We start from the raw sequence: 9,500 nt of genomic DNA on the forward strand, positions 1-9,500 counted from the left end.
ATTTTTCTCCTGGTGCTCTGGCTCTGCAGAGCTGGCTGGTGGCCCTCTTCCCTGAATCACTGACTGGACAGTTAAAGTGACATTAAACCCTTTCCTGATCTTACCGTGCTGTGTCAGTGTGACAAACTGGGGAATTGGTCTATGTAGAACTCATTGGGTTGCCCCCTTTCTAATTGCTTGTAACTGGATCCCACAGGCCCCACATATTCCCTCAAAGCCCCTTCCACTTTTGTGCCTTTTCCCCCAAAGCTCTGCCTCTCACTGTCTCCTCTCCTCCCCTCCCCCATCACTTGGTGGATCATCTCTACCTTCCTCCTCCCTAGTCCTCCCCAGCTGGGCTCCCTCTGCTCCGGGGTTGGGACGGTAGCTGCTGCAGCCTGACAAGGAGCCTGCGGTTTGTGCTGTTAAGACACAGCGCTGGGGCTGACAGGCCAGTCAGGAGTGGAGACAGAATCCAGGAAGCTGTATAAAAGCAACTGGGGGTTGGGAGCAGGGCTATGTGGCAGGTGGGTGAGCTTGTGCATCATACAGCTGGTGGGCCCTAAACCTCAGCTAAAAAGTCCTGAGGGCAGAGACCATTGTGTGGCTTATTTCTTTAGCTTTAAGCTCCCTGTTTCTCCTCCTCGTTGGGGACCTGTAGCTGGCAGGGTCCCTGCAATGGGGATGGGCTGGGAACCCTTTGCCCTGAGCCAGGCCTCGGGGGCAGGACAAGGGATGAGCTTTGAAGCTAGGAGGACAACAGCTGAAAGAGGCGGAAGGACGAGCCCCTATGTTAGCTGGGAAGGTGGGATGCTGTGGCGAGGCTGGGGTGACTTCGGTAGCTGACAGGGAGGGAGATAAGCCAGCTATTTACACACGTACATGGCATCTTATCAGGAACTACGGGGCACCCGTTTCCTAGGGCTGGAAGTTGAGCGGTGAAGGTGAGCCTAGCATATACTCTGCATGATGCTTTTTATCACTGAATCTAGAAGCTCTTTATCTAGGTTGCTAGGCACTGCATAGAGGCCAATGATAATAACATAAGAACGGCCAGACCGGGTCAGACCAAAGGTCCATCTAGCTCAGTATCCTGTCTACCGACAGTGGCCAGTGCCAGGTGCCCCAGAGGGAAGGAACAGAACAGGGAATCATCAAGTGATCCATCTCCTATCACCCATTCCCTGCTCCTGGCAAACAGAGGATATGGACACCATCCCTTCCGATGTGCTGTAAGGAACCAAATCAGTGCAGCGTGCCACTCTGCGGTAGCAGCCCACTAGAAATAATAATCATCAGCTCTGCCAAAGTCACCCAGCGAATACATGGCAGATCTGGTCCTCTTCACTCCCAGCTCACTGGTCTCTGCTGATGCCTTATCTCTAGATATCTCTAGATTAAGCTTGATAAGTTTATGGAGGGGATGGTATGATGGGATAGCCTACTTTTGGCAATTAATTGATCTTTGACTATTAGCGGCAAATATGCAAAATGGCCTGTGATTGGATGTTAGATGGGGTGGGATCTGAGTTACTATAGAGAATTCTTTCCTGGGTGTCTGGCTGGTGAGTCTTGCCCACATGCTCAGGGTTTAGCTGAGCACCATATTTGGGGTCGGGAAGGAATTTTCCTCCAGGGCAGATTGGCAGAGGCCCAGAGGGGGAGAGGGGAGGTTCGTCTTCCTCTGCAGCATGGGGCACGGGTCACTTGCTGGAGGATTCTCTGCACCTTGAAGTCTTTAAACCATGATTTGAGGATTTCAATAGCTTAGACATAGGTTAAGGGTTTGATACAGGAGTGGGTGGGTGAGATTCTGTGGCCTGCGTTGTGCAGGAGGTCAGACTAGATGATCATTATGGTCCCTTCTGACCTTAAAGGCTATGACTCTATGACTCTAGTTAAATGACTTGGGCCAAACCCTCAGCTGGTGGAAGTGGGTGCAGCCCCGCTGAAATCAGGGGAGATTTCCTCACTAGATAATCTAATGGAGAGAGAGCACCAGGCCTCTGTGCTGTTGCATGGATTATACGAGCCAGGTCTGAGAGAGACTAAACAAGGGATTGGCAGCTAGGAACTTGTGGATTATGTTCCCAGCTCAGGACACTCCCCTTCCGGCTGCCTCAGTTTCCACATATGTAAAAGGGAGATACCCCCTGCGAGTAGTGAGCATCTGTCAGTGGTGTCCATGTGTCACCGTGCCTCAGTGGGCCACAGCAGAGGATGCCAAATTCAGGACAAACTGCTGAGAAATAGGGCAGACGCACCCCAGAATGATGGTTATTCTATCATTAGATTATACCAAGCCAGCAACAAATGTAAATTTCTGTCTCACCAGTCCAGTGTTCCCTCTAATTTTTCCCACCCAAGTGGAGAATGAGTTTTGTTATGTGCAGCAATATGATGGTGATGTGTGGGGCTGAGGGTTGAGGTTTGTAGGGCGGTGGGCACTGGCTGGGGGTGCAGGCTCTGGGGTGGGGCCATGGATGAGGGGCTCATGGCTGGGGCAGAGGGTTGGGGTGAAGAGGTGTGAGGGCTTCGGCGGGGGGTGGGTGGGGGGGCAGAGATGAGGAGCACAGGGCTGGGGCAGATGGTTGGGTGTTTGGGGTGAGGGTTCCGGCTGGGGGTGCAGGCTCTGAGGTCGGGCCGGGGATGAGGCATTTGGGGTTCAGGAACGTGCTCTGGGGCTACATCAGGGACAGGGGACTCCCCCCAGGTCTCTCTCCCCACAGCAGCACCTGGGCTGGGGGAGAGGAGATGCCCTTTCCCCGCTATGGCAACTCTGGGCCTAGGGCTGGAGGATAGGCACCCCTTCCCAGCAAGTGCAGGCCGGGGCTGAGTTCAGGCCAGGAGAGGGACACCTTGGCTACAGCTGGGTCCAGGCCAGGCCACCCCAGCAGGTCCCCCAGGAGGGTTCCCAGAGCACCTGTGTGGTGCTAAGAAGGCTGTTGCGCAGCCATTGTGCAGCTTACAGGGAACTGCACTGGTTAACTACTAGCCAAAAATGCAGCCTCCTGAGGCATCCCAGCCTTTGGGTCACCACCCGGACACCGGACTCTGTGAGGGTTCGGTCACAGAGACCCCCTTGGGACTGTCACCTGATGTGCTGAGACTACCCGTGAGCCCGTTTTCCCTGCCAGTTTGGGACTCCAGAACCCTGTCTTGTTGAGCCAGACATGCTAGACATCCTTAGCAAGTACTCCTGTCTCTAGCACCCAGACACCCACTTCCCAATGGGATCCAAACCCCAAATAAATGTGTTTTACTCTGTATAAAGCTTATACAGGGTAAACTCATACATTGTCTGCCCTCTATAACACTGATAGAGAGATATGCACAGCTGTTTGCTCCCCCAGGTATTAATCACTTACTCTGGGCTAATTAATAAACAAAAGTGAGTTTATTAAATATAAAAAGTAGGATTTAAGTGGTTTCAAGTAATAACAGACAGAAAAAAGTAAGTTAAGTAAAATAAATCAAAATTTGCAAGGCTAACTTAATTCACTAAGGATCTAGTTACAAATACTAACTTCTCATGCTAGGTGTTATCTCAGGTACAATCCTTTACAGACCAAAGTTGCAGTTTATGGCCTGGGTCCAGCGATCACCCACACCCCCATAGTTACAGTCCTTTGTTCCAGTTTCTTTCAATCATTTCTTTGGGGTGGAGAGGCCATCTCTTGAGCCAGCTGAAGACCAAATGGAGAGGCTTCCAGGGCCTTTTACATTCTCTCTCGTGGGCAGAAACCCCTTTGTTCTTCTGTGCAAAATCACAGCAGCAAGATGGAATTTGTAGCTACATGGGCAAGTCACATGTCCATGAATGATTCAGTTGCAGGCCGACGCCATAGTTTACATGTTAGTTTGTACGTTCCCAGGAAAGCTCAGATGTGGATTGGTGTCTCCCAAAGTCCATTGTGAGTTAAATACTTATGATTTCTTGAATGTACCCTACACCATATGTTCGCCAAACGTCCCTTATGTGTTTCGTACAGCAAACTCTTCAAATACAAGCATAGAGCCAACGCTCATAACTCCAGATATAAAAATGATTCATGAATATATTAATCCTATTTGTATGCAGTAGATCATAATGTTTGCAAAGTTATGTTACATGGCATATCTAGCATAAAGCATATTCCAGTTATGTCATATTTACACTCATAAGCATATTTCCAGAAACATATAGAGTGGAATGTCACAGACTCCATGATGAGCATTTAGTGAAAACCAATTTCAACCACATATAGGGTCCTTCCAATCCCAGGAGATCACCCACATAGCCAGGCCATTATATAACTCAGATCTTACCTAATGGTCATGCTGCTCCTAATCCTCCTCTGCCCTGTGCATGGAATTTTACTGTCCCAAACAAAGCCCACAGCCTCTGTTTGTGGAAAGTTGTTGGCCCAAGATGGAGTCCATGGTCACATGAGCATATAACATGTCCTCACATGCTTTGATGACTCACATTGTGAGGGATAACTGTCCTTGATGGGCCATCAACATGTAGTTGTGTGGCCTTAATTTAAATTCTACCTGGTAGGTGTTACCCATGAGCACAACACATGTGTAAGGTATCAGTACAGTGCCAATAATCAGAACTTTGACACAAAGGTGATATATGCATGTAAATAGCATAGTCTTACTTAGAAAATAGTAACTCACCCAAGGATTCTGAAGGAACTCAAATGTGAAATTGCAGAACTACTAACTGTGGTTTGTAACCTATCATTTTAATCAGCTTCTGTGCCAAATGACTGGAGGATAGCTAATGTTATGCACATTTTTAAAAAGGGCTCTAGAGGTGATCCCAGCAATTACAAGCCAGTAAGCCTGACGTCCGTACCAAGTAAACTGGCTGAAACTTTAGTAAAGAACAAAATTGTCAGACACATTGATGAACATAATTTGTAGGAGGAGGCATCAACCCTGGCCGATGGGGTCGCAATGCCACTCAAATTCGCAGCAACTATCAAAGGTTGTGGTTTCTGCAACCAATCGTCAGCCAGCGATTTTCTTGCGGACGGATCTATGAATGGCTCCAGGAACGTACAGCACTCGAACGGGCTCCTAGAGTTCATGACCCTCGGCAAACCCTGCATGGCTTTTAATTTGTTTGATAATAATGAGCTTTCCCCATTGTCTCCACTTGCCTCTGGCCCGTCACCCTCCCCAGCCCTCTCGGGGCTCCATATGCCCAGGGAGGGGAAAAGCAGGGGACTGTCTGTCAGTCTCACGCTCCCTCATGAGCTGCAGATGCGCAGGTGAGGCAAAAAACCTGCTGGGATTCCACAGCGATGGCTATAAACCTCCCTGCCCAGCGCTCCTCCAACACTTCACAGAGACTCTTCGGACACCTCCCGCTGCCCGGGCAGCCCCTCTCTGCTGAGCAGGAGCTGGGTGAGTGCAGGGCTTTGGAGCCCAGAAATGGCCCTGGTTAGCGGCACCTGCCCCACATAACAGCCCAGAGGAAGCACAGAGCTGAGACAGGTGAGGGGGGATCCTGCAGGTTGTTCCAGGCCAAAGAAGCTGAGATAGGGGAAGGCTCAGGGTTTGGGGGGAGAGCTGTGAGAGACACATGTCTGGAAGATTGGTCTGCAGGAAAGGTGCTTAGCTTGGAGGAAAAAAGAACAGGAGTACTTGTGTCACCATAGAGACTAACAAATTTATTTGGGCATAAGCTTTCGTGGGCTAAAATCCACTTTATCGGATGCATGCATTGGAAAATACAGTAGGAAGATATATATACACAGAGAACATGAAAGATGGGTGTTGCCATGCAACTATAATAAGAGTAATTAATTAAGGTTGGCTATTATCAGCAGGAGAAAAAAAAAACGTTTGTAGTGATAATCAGGACGGCCCAATTCCAACAGTTGACAAGAAGGTGTGGGTGGATGGGTCATTACACAAAGTAAAAACTGTTTCCCCATGCTATTTTCCCCCACTGTTACTCACACTGTCTTGTCAACTGTTTTAGCCCACGAAAGCTTATGCCCAAATAAATGTGTTAGTCTCTACGGTGGCACAAGGACTCCTCGTTTTTGCTGATACTGACTAACACGGCTACCCCTCTGTAGCTTGGGGGAGCCTCACAGTTTCATTCCCCTTTGACTGCTCAGAAGGGGCAGGGTTATTCAGTGGGGCTTGGCTGGGAAATGTGAATTCAGTGTGAATTTCCCTCTCTCACATGGTGATGTTGCCCTGGATTTAAGGGATGTATACACCCCCAAATGTGATCAAACTAATTGCAACACTATTGTGTGCACTCATCCATTATGAATTATTAAAATAGAAGAAAACATAGTTCAGGGTTAATTTGAAGACAGTCTTTCAGAAGCAAGGTCATAAGTACCCGCAGTTTTTCCTAATCAGTATTAAAAAAAGTAAATAACTAAAAATTTAAAAAGCAATAACTATGACCTGTATGTTTTGTAAAAGTTAGTTATAAAAAGTTTAAATAATGAAGTGTACTTGGGAGCAGTCCTCAGGACCTATCCTGGGAGAGACATTTTCCTGACGTCTTTACTCCTCGGCAGGGAGGCATTTGGCTAGCGCTGATCTGTCGTTCATTACTCAATACCATCTCAAAATATACGTAAATATTTGGGCTGTTCTAAACGTATTGCTCCCAAATGCACAGCTAGGGGTTCTGATGGGCTTGAACTTGGCCCCCACACCACCAAGGCTACCCTGTTGAGTTTAGCTTCCTGGCTCTGTCAGAGCTGGGAGTGACGTCTACAGCTGCATTGTTGACAAACCCACAGACACTAGATGGAGGAGCGAGAACGTCATTGGAGGGAAAGCTGGCAAGCGTGCTCTGCATTCTTGTCATGAAATCATTAGGTCCCAATCCTTCAGGTGCTTTGTGGGCAAAGCTCCCGTCAATGTCCATGGAAGTCCTGGGCTCAGAGAGCTCCCAGGTCAGACCCCTGGTATAAACCTCTTGCGTCCTTCCTCCAAAAGGCAGGGCCATGAGAATGGCCACATCTCTCCCAGGAATACGCAGGGCTCAGTTCTGCGTCTCCTGACACTCAAGCAGGGCAGCTTCACTCTAGCTGTTAATCCTGCAAAAAGAGACTTTAGACACAACAGAATCAGGGGTTTGCTCTTCTCACGTGAATTTATTGCTGGAATTGATGCTGGCTTGACAGTCTTGGAGAAAGCTACAGGGGAGCAAATCTACAGTCCCCCAGGCCATTCCAATAGCTCTTATCTCTGACTAACAGAGGCTGCCTCTATGGACCAGAAGGGCAGCTGAGCCTCCCGGGCCCACTCCATGCCATCCTCTTTGCTGAATCCCCTCCAAGGGACTAATAAGCCGCCACTGTCCCACAAGTATCAGGGCTGAATCATCCACACCCATTACCCACGTGAATGGTGAATTGTAATCCTCACATCACTTTCCATCCCCTCCCCTGCTGCAGGTATGCAGGCAGCATTGCACAATCAGTGAAAAGAGCTCGAACTAGGTCTCTCTTTCAGCTGGCTGCAATGGGCCAGATCTCCAGCTGGTGTAAATGGGTACAACTCTAATGGCTCTACACCCATTTACGCCAGCTCAGGACTGAGCCTGATGAGTCTATTTTCAGGCAGGTTTTTCATGGACAGTTCGTAGTGCATCTAATGAGAGGAGTGTAGAGAAAAAGAAACAGAGCTTTGAACTGCTACAGAGCCCTCATTTACCGCTGAAAGCCTCTGTAATGAGGGTGGAATGGCTGCAGTGCAGGAGCCAAGAATAGGCTATTTGTTACTCACTCTTGGTGTGGCATTAGCTCAGGATAGATGAAGAACTAATGATTAGAAAATGCCAACTTGTCATGTTCCCATCAGATGGTTAATGATTGTTTTAATGGTTAGTTACAGGGGCAGGAAGCATCCATGCCGTGGAACTGAACATGCCCAACCGGCCCCACCATGGAAGCTTCCAACTGGACCATGACCCACCCCTCCAACTTCATCCTTCTCGGCATCCCAGGGCTGGAGGCAGAGCATGTCTGGATCTCCATCCCCTTCTGCTCCATCTACATTCTGTCCCTCCTGGGGAACGGCCTCCTCCTGGCTGTTATCAAGACGGAGCCGAGCCTCCACGAGCCCATGTACCTTTTTCTTTGCATGCTGGCGCTCGCCGACCTGGTCATCTCCACCACCACGCTGCCTAAAACCCTCTGCATATTCTGGTTCAGGGACCGGGCCATTCACACCAATGCCTGTCTGGCGCAGATTTTTTTGATTCACTCACTTACTACCATGGAATCCGGGTTCATGCTGGCTATGGCCTTCGATCGTTATGTCGCTGTCTGTAACCCGCTGCGACACTCGGCCATCCTCACCAATCGGGTTGTAGCCAAGATAGGGCTGGGCGTTGTGATGAGGGGGGCTGTGTTACTGGGCCCCCACCCATTCCTGCTGAAGCAGCTCCCATACTGCAGGACCCATGTGATTTCTCACACCTATTGTGAGTTCATGGCGCTGGTGAAACTGGCCTGTGCGGACACGACAGTCATGAGTGCCTATAGTCTGGCTGTATCATTTCTCGCCGGGGGGTTAGATTTTATCCTCATTGTCCTGTCCTACATCCTGATCCTCCGGGCCGTCTTCAGCCTCCCCTCCAAGGATGCACGGCACAAATCCTTGAGCACCTGCGGCTCCCACATCTGTGTCATGCTGGTGTTTTACACTCCTGCGCTCTTCTCCTTCCTCTCCCACCGCTTTGGCCATGTGGCTCCCCACATTCACATCCTCATTGCAAACATGTACGTTCTCTTCCCTCCCATGATGAACCCCATTATCTACGGGGTGAGAACCCCGCGGATCCGCAAGAGGGCACTCCGCGTCTTGGGCATCAAAGCATCCTGAAACCCACAGCACAGGTCAGCACCTGGGGAGCAAGGTCCGTGCAGGTGACGTGAGGGCCAGCAAGGCCGGGGATCCAGACGGCTCAGTCACCCCCTTACTGTGAAAACCCACCTCAGGCTTGCTGAGCAACAGGGCTAATAAATACCTTTTTCTGGGTCTGCAGCACAACACGGCTTCGACTTTTCACTGCTCTAGAACATCGTTATCACTCATCATTTCCACTCACCACAGTGAAAACAGGGCCTCATTGTCCGAGGCGCTGTAAGACATACAACTAGAGATGGTCCCTGCCCCATGAGCGTCAATCTGCGCACCTTGATGCCCAGTTGTTTGCCCCTCTGCCCCCACCACGTGCCCTCTCATGCCTCATTGGCTGCCCCTCTTGTCCCAGCGGGAAAGGGTTCCCATCGTCCTGGCCTGATCCTGTCTCAGGCTTTGGGTGGGTATCCAGACACAGATCCAGCTACCAGTTTTCTAGCAGTGTTTGCAACTTCCAAGTTTTCTGCTGTGCTAGCCCTCGCTCCCTATGGAGCACAAACTGCTGTCCCCAGCGCTCGGTCACTTCTGCAGCCCCGGAGTTCTCTTTCAGGGGCAGGCTTTTTAATAACCTGCTGTGCTGGCCCTTAAATGCAGACCATGATCCGGCATGTCCCTGTGCCCAG

At 49.9% G+C, this 9,500-nt stretch overlaps 1 protein-coding gene across 1 annotated transcript; it reads left to right on the top strand.

Moving 5' to 3' along the window:
* Positions 1-7,890: 7,890 nt before the first annotated feature.
* On the top strand, positions 7,891-8,838 carry LOC112121162 (olfactory receptor 52K2-like). The gene has a single exon (XM_024220234.2). It carries the CDS (start codon positions 7,897-7,899, stop codon positions 8,836-8,838), a length of 942 nt encoding a protein of 313 aa, XP_024076002.2. The 5' UTR covers positions 7,891-7,896.
* Positions 8,839-9,500: the final 662 nt, after the last annotated feature.

This window comes from Terrapene carolina, unplaced genomic scaffold (genome assembly GCF_002925995.2).
Source record: "Terrapene carolina triunguis isolate 2854851 unplaced genomic scaffold, T_m_triunguis-2.0 Scaffold784, whole genome shotgun sequence".
In the NCBI taxonomy this organism is placed as follows: domain Eukaryota; kingdom Metazoa; phylum Chordata; order Testudines; family Emydidae; genus Terrapene; species Terrapene triunguis.